This window comes from Elephas maximus, chromosome 7, assembly GCF_024166365.1.
Source record: "Elephas maximus indicus isolate mEleMax1 chromosome 7, mEleMax1 primary haplotype, whole genome shotgun sequence".
Lineage (NCBI taxonomy): Eukaryota > Metazoa > Chordata > Mammalia > Proboscidea > Elephantidae > Elephas > Elephas maximus.
In genome coordinates, this window is record NC_064825.1 from 129,059,248 (window position 1) to 129,070,881 (window position 11,634).

The 11,634-nt window shown below is 55.2% G+C and overlaps 2 protein-coding genes across 5 annotated transcripts; one reads left to right on the forward strand and one right to left on the reverse strand.

Moving 5' to 3' along the window:
• Window positions 1-708: 708 nt before the first annotated feature.
• C7H11orf68 (chromosome 7 C11orf68 homolog) lies at window positions 709-3,118 on the reverse strand. Of its 4 annotated transcripts, none has more exons than XM_049892533.1 (2): window positions 2,594-2,935; window positions 709-2,298 (listed from the first exon to the last, which is right to left on the reverse strand). In XM_049892533.1, the coding sequence occupies exons 1-2, from the start codon at window positions 2,647-2,649 to the stop codon at window positions 1,539-1,541; spliced, it is 816 nt and encodes a 271-aa protein (XP_049748490.1). In that variant the 5' UTR covers window positions 2,650-2,935; the 3' UTR covers window positions 709-1,538. The 4 variants fall into 4 exon arrangements, with proteins under 4 accessions (XP_049748490.1, XP_049748488.1, XP_049748487.1 ...); XM_049892531.1 differs by lacking the exon at window positions 2,594-2,935 and adding an exon at window positions 2,998-3,118 and having other exon boundaries at window positions 710-2,295; XM_049892530.1 differs by lacking the exon at window positions 2,594-2,935 and adding an exon at window positions 2,998-3,118 and having other exon boundaries at window positions 710-2,298.
• Window positions 3,119-3,413: 295 nt separating this feature from the next.
• Window positions 3,414-5,652, forward strand: DRAP1 (DR1 associated protein 1). The gene is made up of 7 exons (XM_049892535.1): window positions 3,414-3,578; window positions 3,814-3,886; window positions 3,977-4,070; window positions 4,390-4,509; window positions 4,623-4,716; window positions 4,968-5,056; window positions 5,410-5,652. Exons 1-7 carry the CDS (start codon window positions 3,537-3,539, stop codon window positions 5,513-5,515), a joined length of 618 nt encoding a protein of 205 aa, XP_049748492.1. The 5' UTR covers window positions 3,414-3,536; the 3' UTR covers window positions 5,516-5,652.
• The last annotated feature ends 5,982 nt before the right edge of the window (window positions 5,653-11,634 follow it).

Genomic DNA, 11,634 nt, shown 5'->3' on the forward strand with positions numbered 1-11,634 from the left:
CGGCACGAGAGCAGTGTCCCAAGGGGCTCCCTGCCAGATAACCTGGCCCCCGACCAAGGCCAGGGCCAGGCGAGGGTGGGGGCGGGGGGTTGGAGTCAGGCTCCAGAGGCTCCAGTAGCCTAGCACAAGAGCTCAGCAAGATCACGGGAGTGAAAGTGCTTTGTGGGTTGTGAACAGCTAACCGTGGGTGAGGTTTCCTCTTAGAGGCAGAGGAGGCAGGGGTGGGGTGCAAATTCTAGCTGTCTCTGCTCAACTCACCACATGATCCTGGGGAACTCCCTTTCCCCTCTGGGCCTCAGTGTTCCTGACCACAGAATGGGGCCAATACCTCTTTCAGAAAGACGTGAGAATTCAATGATGCATGTGGAAGTGCTCTGCAAACTGTCCAGTGGCCCCTCTGACAGGGCAGTGTGAGAGGTGAGTATAAATGGGAGACCTTCCAGGACCATCACTGAAGGTTGTGTAGGTTGTTCCCTGCACTAGTGTGTCCAGCCTAGGACACTGAAATGCAGCCCATTCTCCATTCACCAAACCATGAGGCCTGCCCAGGCTGCCTCTCCCAGCGGGCATCTTTCTTTAATATGCCCAAATACATTATGCTATACATATACAGGCACATATATCACACCTAAAAATGAGGCTAATAGTGGCCCCTTGGGCCTTTCTGGAAGGGCCAAGCCCTTGCATTTATAGGAAATCACTGATTCTGATTTTTGGGATGGGACAAGCAGGGCTGGCTTCACAGAGGTTCTGAGAGGAGCCGGGCCTTGGTGAGGCATGTCTTAGTACCGTGGGCAGACAGGAGGCCAGGCCTGGGGAGCAGTCCTCTCCTGGCTCTGCATCTCTTCAGCAGCCAAAGGAGGTAACCACCAATACAGCCTTAAAAAACACTCAAGACACAGACCCAAGCTGGGCTTTATTGAAATGCCAGGAGCAGGCACGTGACAAGATATGAGGAGGGGAGGAAGGTGGTGCAGGCTGTAAATCTCACGGAGGGGCAGGCCCGGTGACCTGGGCCCTGGTGTCCCCTCTCTCTGCCAGGGGCTGAGTGACACAACTACTTCTCTACCCCCAATGGCATGCTCAGGCCCGCAGGACCCCTGCCCTGTGGACTTAGAAGGCTCCAAGGGGAAAGACTGGAAGCACTGAGTTTTCTCCCTCGTGAAGGAGGAAGGGAAAGGGACAGTGCAGGAGGAGGCAAGGTGCAGCCTGGTGGGGTGACGGGGGTGGCCAAGGACGGCTCTCCCCCAGCATCTGGCCCCGGCCTGTGGTCCTGGGAGGTTGAGGGGAGCAGCAGCGAAGAGAGGCTGAGGGCCCGGCCCTCAGCAAGCCAGAGCCCCGCCACTTGTGGGGGCTGGCATTAGTCCTGATCAGAGGGCAGAGATTCAAGGGAATGAAAGATGCAGGCAGTTTCCAAAAGAGCTAACCCAGTCCTCAAAGCTGGGGCCTGGCCTCCTTGGGGTGACAAGGAGGAAGGTGGGAACATCCATACTGGCATGGATGGTCCATCCCAAGGTGGTCTTGTTTGCCTGGCCCCACTAGGTCAGTTCCACATTGTTGGCTCGATCAAGCACACGAGAGCCGCGGGCATCACCTCCCAACTGGAAACGGCTCTCGTAGAGAGTGGGGCAGAGGTGCCAGCGGTTGGCTCGGTAGATGCCCAGGTAGGTGTAGACATCAGGCTTGTAGGTGAGCAGGCACTTAATGCCTGCAGCCCGGATGGCTGTGTCTGCCTCCAGTACACCCAGGCGGTCCGTGAAGTCATCTGTGTAAACACAGATGACCTGGCGCCCACCCTCCTTGGCCCGTGGGCTCACCTTGGCCACCTGAAGCTGGCCTTCGACCACGGCTCGGGCAATGCCAGCCCAGGCATGGTCCAGCTTGAAGCCAGGTGTCAGGTGCATCAGCCACTTGCCTGAGAGCACCTGGTGAGTGATAGCCAGCTGGCGCAGGGTACTGGGTGTGATGGGCCGCCCGCTAGTCTGCAGAGCCTCCCAAGCTGCCTGCAGACCCTGTACATCACCAGAATTGGGGAGGTAGCCCTGCCCATACACTGCGATCCAGCCCACAGGCTCTGAGTTGGGTGAGCCAGGGTCCCCATAGCGGGTAACTTGGGATGGTGGGTATTTGGCCAACCAGGCATCCAGCTCAGTGGCGGGCGTACTGCGGGCATCAAACACCAGCCAGGGGTCCATGTCAGCTGCCATGGCCTCTGCAGCCAAGTGCTCAGCGGTAAAACCATCCTCCCGGCCGCCTGGAGAGTCCTCTTCCTCTGGCTCCTCACCGGACTCCATCCTGCTGTGAGGGAATTGAGTCAGGGCAGGTCTGGGACAATAACTACCGATAGCTGGGCCCTAACAGGTGCCAGGCACTGGCCTAAACTGTGTGGCCTTGGGCAAGACTTAATATCACTGTGCCTCAGTTACTTCATAACGGAGTAACAACCTTCCCTGTCTCACAGAGCTGCCGTGAGAATTAAATGCCTGAGGTGCAGTAAGCGCTACATAAGTGTTACTGCCATTGTCATTACTCTCATTGACCTAGAGACAAGAAGACTGACGTTCAGAGAGAAGGGAACTGCCCAAGGTCACACCTGTACTGAGTGGCAGAGAAAAATGTGAATCCAGGGGTGGAAGCTCCCGGCCCCATCACGCCTCCTGGCCCTATCAAAGCGCTCTTCGTCTGGTCTCAGCCCGGCAGGGATCCGGAGCTCTGGATTTAATGGAGGGAGGCACATTCACGCAGCACCCAAGGCGCGCCCTGTGGACCAGGCCTCCCGGTGGGCGTCGTCGTGCCCACTTAAAGACGAGGACACTGTGGCCCACGGAGGCAGTGACGGGACCGAGGCCGATGGGGCGGTGCCCGGACTCGAACCTTGGCTGGTTAGAGCCTGCCGGAGGGCCAGCCGCCGGCCCCGCCGCGCCCGCCGCCATTAGCACCCGCAGACCGACCAAGGCCCCCGCCCCAGCCCTACCCCTCCCGCGGCCCCACCGTCACCTCCGGCCGTCGCTGCGTTCGGCTCCGGCCCAGCCCCGGGCGCGGTTCCGTTCCTGCCGGGGCTCCGCGCCGCCACCACCGCGCCCCGCCCCCGCCACGGCCGCCGCCGCCGCCGCCATCTTAGCGCTCGCCGCTTCAACAACAACTTTATAGACAAGCGCAGCCACGGGGCGGGGCCGCCGGGCAGCTGGGCTGGGCGGGGCCGACAGGAAGGGGCGGGGCCATCGCGGGAACCAGAGGGGGCGGGCCGGCCGGGGGGCGGAGCTAACGTTCGATCTTCAGGCCTTGAGGGCCGGAGGGAGAGGCGGGCCGGACGGCCGGAGGAGACGCGCACCGCCCCGGAGGGTGAAGGGGAGGGCCCTGTGCGCTGCGAGCTTCGTCCTGAGCGGCGGCACTAGGACCCCGTGGGCAGCGGCGGGGGGCGGAGCAGGCGGCGCCAGGACCCGGGGGAAGCGCGACGGGCGGGCGGTGAGCAGGCCCGGGGGCCGGGAGGCTGCGGGCGGCGGCGCTGGGCCCGGCGCGTCGGGAGAGGCCCCAAGATGCCGAGCAAGAAGAAGAAGTACAACGCGCGGTTCCCGCCGGTGAGCACGTGGCCAGGCTGGGGTGGAGCAGGCCCGGCTCCCTGGAGGCCCGGCCCGAGCCCCGCTGGGGGGGGCGGGCACTTCGGGCGTCCGGGGGCCCGGACGCCCCGCCCCCTTCCCTTCCCCCTTCTGTGCCCCCCCCTCCCGCGCATTTCTCCCGGAATTCCCTCTCGTACCCCCAGTACCCTTTTTCATGAAGGAAGTGGTGGGGTCCGAACTCTGCCCCTCTCCCCAGGCGCGAATCAAGAAGATCATGCAGACTGACGAGGAGATTGGGAAGGTGGCGGCGGCTGTGCCTGTCATCATCTGTATCCTGCCGGGGGCTGGCCGGTTGGGGGGCGTGGGAGAGGGGGGCAGGTCGGGAATCCCCCTACCATCTTCTCCTTAACACCGCTCAGCCCGGGCGCTGGAGCTCTTCCTGGAGTCGCTGCTGAAGAAGGCCTGCCAGGTGACCCAGTCCCGCAATGCCAAGACTATGACCACGTCCCACCTGTGAGTGGCCCGCGGGGCTGGGAGGGGTCCTGGCCGAGAAGTTCACGAGTTCTCTCTCTTAAGGGGGCTGTACTCTACCTCCTAGGCGGGGGAGCTCTAAACAAGAGGGTGGTGGGAGACGGCTTGGAGACAGTGGGATTGGACCCGTGAAGCAAGGCCTGGGTGTTCCAGGCTGGGGAAATAACCTGAGCAGAGAGCACAGGTTTGGTGGTGGAGACGGGGAGGGAGCTCTTATAGTTCCCCCTTCCCTGACATCCTGGCCACTTCGCTGGGCCCTACCCGAGTACCCTGTCTGAGTGCTGTTTTCCCTCTCTTCCAGGAAGCAGTGCATTGAACTGGAGCAGCAGTTTGACTTTCTGAAGGACCTGGTGGCCTCCGTGCCTGACATGCAGGGGGACGGGGAAGACAACCACATGGATGGAGACAAGGGTGCCCGCAGGTGGGGGGCCAGGTGTCCAGGCAGGGAAGGCCAAGGCCACAGGGGTAGGTGGTGATTGGGGGTGCTTCAGGAGAGGGGAGACCCCTGGGCACATGGACTGTACTTTCCCAAAGGGGCCGGAAGCCAGGCACCAGCAGCCGGAAGAACGGTGGCATGGGCAGCAAAGGCAAGGACAAGAAGCTGTCAGGGACGGACTCAGAGCAGGAGGTGAGGAGGCCCAGCTCTGTCTGGCCCAGCTGTGATGGAGAGGGTGGCACCTGGAAGCCTCAGCATCAGGCTGAGCTGGCTGGAGGCTGGTACCCATCCTTACCAGAAACCATATTACACCTTAGTTTCTTTGTTTGTAAATTGGATCTGTTGGGATCTGTGTCCTGTCCCACCACTCCCAGAGCTCTGGGGTCCCCAGTGATAGGTCTAGACATCCCTTTTCTTGTTACTCTGACCCATTTCCGTTACAGGATGAGTCTGAGGACACGGACACAGAGGGGGAAGAGGAGACACCACAGCCCCCACCCCAGGCCAGCCATCCCCCTCCCCACTTTCAAAGGTAAGCAGCTTAGCCGAGCCAGGAGGACCAGCCCACTTGCCAAGGCCGGCCTGTCCTTCTTGTCCTCTACGGACACTGGTTCTGTGGATTGTAGCAGATTTGGGGGGAACTGGGAGGAACTGAGTTGTGCTCTCAGAAGGCCCCTTTTCCCCCCAGGTGGGGACAGTGGACAGAGCTTTGACAAAGCTCTTTGACCTTCGTTGGGCCTTTCTCTTCTCTGGGGCATGGCTTCCTGTGGGCACAAAGGGTAATGGGCTCCTTGCCTGCCTCTGTAGAGGGTGGGGTGGGGCTCCACAGGCAGGAATGGGCCCAGAGCGTGGTCTGATCAGCCTTTCTTGCTTTCTGCCTCACAGCCCCCCGACACCCTTCATGCCCTTCACCTCGACTGTGCTTCTGCCCCTAGCACCCCCGGGCCCATCAGGACCAGATGCAGAGGATGAAGAGGATTATGACTCCTAGCGCCCCCTGCCCCCCAGGCTACACCCCCTTTTAGTTGGTTTTAGTTGTTCTGGGGGGGGGGGAGAAAAGAAAGCTGTTCTTAAATTTATTAAAAAAATAAAAGGGAACATCGGTGTTTGTTCCAGTCTCTGTCTGGGGCTCTGTGGCCACTTTCCCATTCACCTGCCTTCCCCCCACTGAGCTGGGCCCAGGGGCAGTGGTGGGCTGGGCAGTGGCTGAGTGAAGGGAAGGGAGAGGTCCACTGGAGAGGCCAGAGTCTAAGGTTCTGCCTGGGGCAGGCCTAAAGATGTTGATGAAAGGAAGGCGGGTGGAGCGGCCTGGGGGCTGAGCCAGCAGGTGCTGGGTATGCTGGGGGGCACGGGGCAGGCTCCTGCCCTTTTCTTAGCAATCTCATCTCTTGCGTGGAGCCCACTCCACCCACCTTGGGCTGCTGGGGAGGGCTAGGCGGGATAAGTAATGGGAATGGGCTTTGAAGACCCACTTGCGCCTGGTGTGATAGAGGGTGTGGGAAGGAGCAGCGGCACGGTAGGCATCATCATGAAGGGCTTCGTGCCGGTTTTCGAGCTGGGCAGTGACACAGTTGGTCATTCAACAGGCATTTCTGACCAGGGAGGCTGTGATTATATCTGGTTTTAACAAGTCAATGACTTCCTTGTGGAGGCATCAAGGAGCAGGGAACCCTGCAGGAGGGTATCAAGGGCCATAGCAGCCTGGGTCAGGTGGGGCAGGGGTCCGAAGGGCAGTGGACAGACAGGGCCTCCGTGAAGACCACTGTCAATGGCCGGACATGGGGCCAAGAGGGAGGGAGTTATCAAGGACAACCCCCAGGTTTCTTTCTTTAGCAACTTCAGTGGGGGTGGGGTCTTTTTCCAGCTGGGGGCCACAGGAGGAAGAGGACGATGTGGCCTCGGGATCACAAGTGTGTCTGTGATTAATTGGAGTGCTTATGTATCTTAAGAGTCTCCCGAGGAACAGAACCAGTGAGCTATACATGTATGCATATATATGCACGTTGTTAGCTGTCATTGACTTGACTCTGACTCAGTGACCCCATGACAGTAAAACTGCCCCGTAGGGTTTTCTTGGTTATATTTTTTAAGAAACCAAATTGCCAGGTCTTTCTCCCACGGAGTCGCTGGGTGGGTTCAAACCACCAACCTTTCAGTTAGTAGCTGAGTGCTTAACCTTTTTCACCACCAGATCTTATTCTGTATATATACACGGCTTTACTTCAAGGATTTGGTGCACAGGATTGTGGTGGACTGACAAGTACAAAATTCGTGGGTCAGGTGAAAGGCTGGAGACTAATGCAGGCTTTAATCTCAAGATCTGTAGATCAGACGACAGAGGGCAGAGTGGAGAGTGCATTCTGCCCAAATACCTAAAATACTTACAGTCTAAAGTCGTTGCTGTTGCAAAGGATCTCTTTAAAGAGTTGAAAAGCAAAGATGTTACCTTGAAGACTAAGGTGCGCCTGACCCAAGCCATGGTATTTTCAATCGCATCATCTGCGTGCAAAAGCTAGACAATGAATAAAAAAAAAAAAAGGAAAACCGAAAAAGAATTGACGCCTTTGAATTGTGTTGGTGAAGAATGTTGTGTATACCATAGACTGCCCAAAGTAGGAACAAACCTATCTTGGAAGAACAACCAGAATGCTCTTCAGAAGCAAGGATGGCGAGACTGCATCTTACATACTTTGGCATGTTGTCAGAAGGAATCAGTCCCTGGAGAGGGCATCATGCTTAGTAAAGTAGAGGTCCGTGGAAAAGAGGAAGACCCTCAACGAGATGGATTGACACAGTGGCTGCAACAATGGACTTAAGTATCACGATTGTGATCATGGCACAGGACCGGGCAACGTTTCGTTGTGTTGTACATAGGGCCACTATGAGTCGGAACTGACCCAGTGGCACCTAACAACAACAACAACATAGTCTAAAGGCAGAACACACGCTGAGGAAACTCCCTTTTCAACTGATTGCATTAAACTAGATTATGGAAAATGATAACTACGTTAGATTGCATTGGAGGAACAGCAGCTAGTCTAGTTTGGCCAAACCACTGGGAACCATAACCTAGCCAAGTTGACACAGAAAATTAACCATCACACCTTGAGACTGCTAAAAGGGGTGCTGTCAAGTGGGCGGTGGACGTGGGAGACAGGTGTGTGAACCATGACAAAGTAGAGAGGAGAGGGACTGGGACAGACACCAAAGGAGACTGAAAAGTGGCCAGATTCCAGGGCCACCAGGAGCCACGGGTGTTGTCACCCAGGTGTGTATGGAAGGAAGAAGAGGTCAGCTGTCAATGCCTTGGATGAGGAAGGTGGCACCTGTGAGGTGTCCTTTGGCTTTAGGGGAAGCATCGCAGGAGCTGCTTCAGTGGGTTGGTGGTGGTTGACTTGTTGATGAGACAGAAGGAGTGGGAGGTGAGAAACTCAGAGGTGAGCGGAAGCAACACTTAAAAGTGAGTTGAGAGAGCAGTGGCTTGGGGTGAAAAAGATGAAGAAGCAGTTTTTTTTTTTTTTAAAATGGCAGAAACTCAAGCTTTTAGAGGAGGGCTGAAGGGATAGGAGGGGGGATAACTGATGGATTGAGGTGGGTGGGGGCCTGGGAAGACCCCAACCCCACCAGGGTGAGGGCAGAGAGCCTGGATTTTGGTGGGAGGCATGAGTGTTCAGTTTTTATCTGCTGGCATCTGACTTCTCTGTGAAGTAGGCAACGTCGCCCCCAGCTTCAGGGAGGCAAAGAGGGAGAAATGAGTTAAAACCGTACTGCAAGCATAGAGTGGGTGGTGGACTGGCCAGGGGTGCTGAAGACTGGGGGCGTATGTTGCTTCTGTCTGCCTCTCATCCACTCCCCCTCTGGTAATAGCACCGCTATTTTGTTTTGGGGAACCATTCCTCTCTACGCCATTCCCAATCTGTGATTTGTGCAGCAGACCCCACTCCTTGGGGTTAAGGGGTGGGAACATGGCACCAGCCTGGCCAATTAGAGCACCACCAGTGCTGTGGCCACAGTGGTTGGTTCAGGAGTGGGGTCAAACCCTGGCTCCACCCCTTACTAACTTCAGCCAGGTTCATTAGCGTCTTGGTGGCTGAGTTTTCTCAGCTGTAAGATGGGACTTGTTACTACCTCCCTTAGTTGTATACATTATACTATATATATTGGAACTCTGGTGGTGCAGCAGTTAAGAGCTAGGCTGCTAACCAAAAGGTTGGCGGTTTGAATCCACCATCCGCTCCTTGGAACCCCTATGGGGCAGTTCTACTCTGTCCTACAGGGTTGTTAGGAGTTGCATCGACTCGATGGCAACGGGGTATATATTAGTTATACCTACATTAACCAGTTATTATTGAGTCGATTCTGAGTCTTGGTGACTCCATGTGTGTCAAAGTAGAAGGCGCTCCATAGGGTTTTCAGTGGCTGATTTTTCAGAAGTAGGTCATCAGGCTTTTCTTCTGAGCCACCCTTGGGTGGACTTGAACTGCCAACCTTTTGGTTAACAGCTGAGCACATTAACCATTTGCAAAACCCAGGAACTCCATACCTACATTAGTTAGAGCAAAGCTCGCTGTTGTAACAGACCCAAAATACATAGGCTCAAATGCAATGGCAGTTTATTTCTTGCTCACCTAAGGTTCATATGAGCTTATCTGATGGGAGGGTAGTGCTTTGCCAAGAGGAACCTCAGGGCCCAGGTCACTTCCATCTTGTGGCCCCACCTGCCTCAACTTGTGACTTTCAAGGTCGTCATGGAAGGGGAAATCTCAGAGCTCACGGGAGGTCTTTATGGGTTGGAACTGGAAGTGGCCAAATTGCCTCTGCTCGCCTTCCATTAGCTAGGACCTGGTTACAAGTTTCTGCACTAAGGGAGGCTGGGAAAGGGTGCCTAGTGGGAAATTGAGCTCAGGGGCCTGCCCACCCCTTCCCTACCCAGTGGAGAGTCTCCATCCGTAGCCACCTGAGAATTCATTCAGCAGATGTTTTGTGAGCACTCAACATCATTCCTCAGCAGAGAAATGAGATACCATGAGTTGCCCACCAAAATGACTGAAATTACACAGACCAACTGCTTGAACCAAGTGCTGGAGAGGAGGGGGTGCAGCTGGAACTCATACACCGCTGGTGGGACAGTAAAGCGGTACAGCCGTTCTAGAAAACTGTTTGGCAGCTTCTTATAAAGTCCCACAGATGTTTGCCCTATGATACAGCGCTTCCACTCCTAGGTATCTACTCAAGAGAAATGAGGGCTGTATGTCCACCAAATGAGCGTACAAGGATGTTCAGAGCCTCAAAGTGGAAACAGCTCAAATATCCATCAATAAAGCATGAATAAGTAATCACAGAATATCGTACAATAGAACACCAATAAAAAAAGAAAGAATCACTGCTATATGCAACCATATGGCTGAGTCTTACTGATGAGCACAAGAAATAGTACACCCTACATGACATAATTAATTTAAATAAAGTTCAGGAACAAGCAAAGCTGAACGATGGCGATGTCATTAGCTCTGTTGAGGTGGGCCTCTGACTCACGGCAACACCAAGTTCAACGGGTCAGACCGCTGTGATGCGTTAGGTTTTTACTGGCTGACTTTCAGAAGTGGATTGTCAAGCCTTCCTTCCCAGTTTAAGTCTGGAAGCTGCTCTGAAACCTGTTTGGCATCAGAGATACACGCAAGCCTCCACTGACGGGTGGGTCATGAGATACACTGGCCAAGAATCGAACCCAGGTTTCCCACGTGGAGGGCAAGAATTCTACGACTGCCCTCACCAATGGCGATAGAAGTCAGTGCAGCGGGGTAGGCGTTGACCGGTAGCCGGCACAAGTGAGCCTTCCGGAAATGCTCTATAGCTTGAGTTGCGTGATGGTTACGTATAAAAATACATAACCTGTGTGTACTTTTATGTTATCCTGACAAAAATTTAAATATATCGTAATAGTAAATTTAAATATTCACATGTATTTATTTTATCCAATAAATTTAAGTAAATAAAAAATTTAAACATACCGGGAAATTTTAATATACACTGCCTGTCAGACACAGTTCTCGGCAGGTGGCGATTGTGTGAGCAGAATGTTCTAGGCGTTTATTTCTGGTGGGGAGAGACAGACTATGAAGAAGACAAGGAGTATGTCAGATGGTGAGAAGCGCTCTAGGGAAAATAAAGCCAAACGGGCAGGGAGGGTGGCTGCGGCTCCTCTACACAGGTGCAGGGAAGGCTCTTTGCTAAGGTGAGATAGCCAGGTCTTTCTCCTGCAGAGCCGCTGGGTAGGTTTAAACTGCCAGCCTTTGAGTTAGCAGCCAAGCACTTAACCGTTCCTCTACCAGGGCTCCTTATGGGCAGCTCTAGTTTAAATATCTTCACTAATGTATAGTATTGTATTGTGTGAATACATCACAATTCTCCTCTCAGTGAACATTTGGGTTGTTTCTTGTTGGTTAACATGAACGGCAATGCCATAAATATTTTTGTCCAGGACTCCTGGTGTGCCTTGGCTGAGGGGTATCCTGTGGCAATGGCAGCCCCCCAGGTCCCTGGAAGCTGCAAGAAGGGGGAGGGGCGGAGACAGGCTCAGGAGAAGCTCCTAGCCACCCCTGCCTGGCACTGTCTGACCTGGAGGCACCAGAGGCTGGGGGAGGTGGCAGAGAGGGACGGAGAGTTGAGGGTGGGAGTGACCGCACCCCAGTATCCACTGGCCTAGAGGCCTGAGCTTTGACGTGCTGTGTGACCTTGTGTAAGTGACTTTACTTCTCTGGGCTTCACAGACCACATCTGTCAAATGGGCTACAGATGGCTCCCTTCAAGGTGCCCAAAGGTGTTGCAGCCATTCCACCAGCTCAGAAGAGCGGGAACCAGGTCCTGTCCATGTCCTAGAGCTGAGCACCACCACACCTGAGAAGGTACAGCTCTTGTTCAGTGTGTGTGTGTCATTTCGCCCACCTCCCCACTCTTGGGATGAGGACTGGGCAGCGTGGCACACTGGTCCACACATAGACTGTCCAAGCCCTTGTCTGCCTGCCTGCCAAGGAGCAAACTCGGGCTACTCGCCTGACTTCCAGGGCTTCAGTCTCCTCATCTGTAAAGTGGGGGTGATGAAGACACCTC

Excerpts from the sequence above, each read along its gene's own strand:
- C7H11orf68 (XM_049892530.1), bottom strand. The coding sequence starts at position 3,116 with ATGGCGGCGGCGGCGGCGGCCGTGGCGGGGGCGGGGCGCGGTGGTGGC. Across the intron at positions 2,299-2,997 it reads GAACGCAGCGACGGCCGGAG|CAGGATGGAGTCCGGTGAGG; the intron begins GTGACGGTGGGG and ends ATTCCCTCACAG.
- DRAP1 (XM_049892535.1), top strand. The coding sequence starts at position 3,537 with ATGCCGAGCAAGAAGAAGAAGTACAACGCGCGGTTCCCGCCG. Across the intron at positions 4,071-4,389 it reads ACTATGACCACGTCCCACCT|GAAGCAGTGCATTGAACTGG; the intron begins GTGAGTGGCCCG and ends CCTCTCTTCCAG. Across the intron at positions 4,510-4,622 it reads GGAGACAAGGGTGCCCGCAG|GGGCCGGAAGCCAGGCACCA; the intron begins GTGGGGGGCCAG and ends ACTTTCCCAAAG.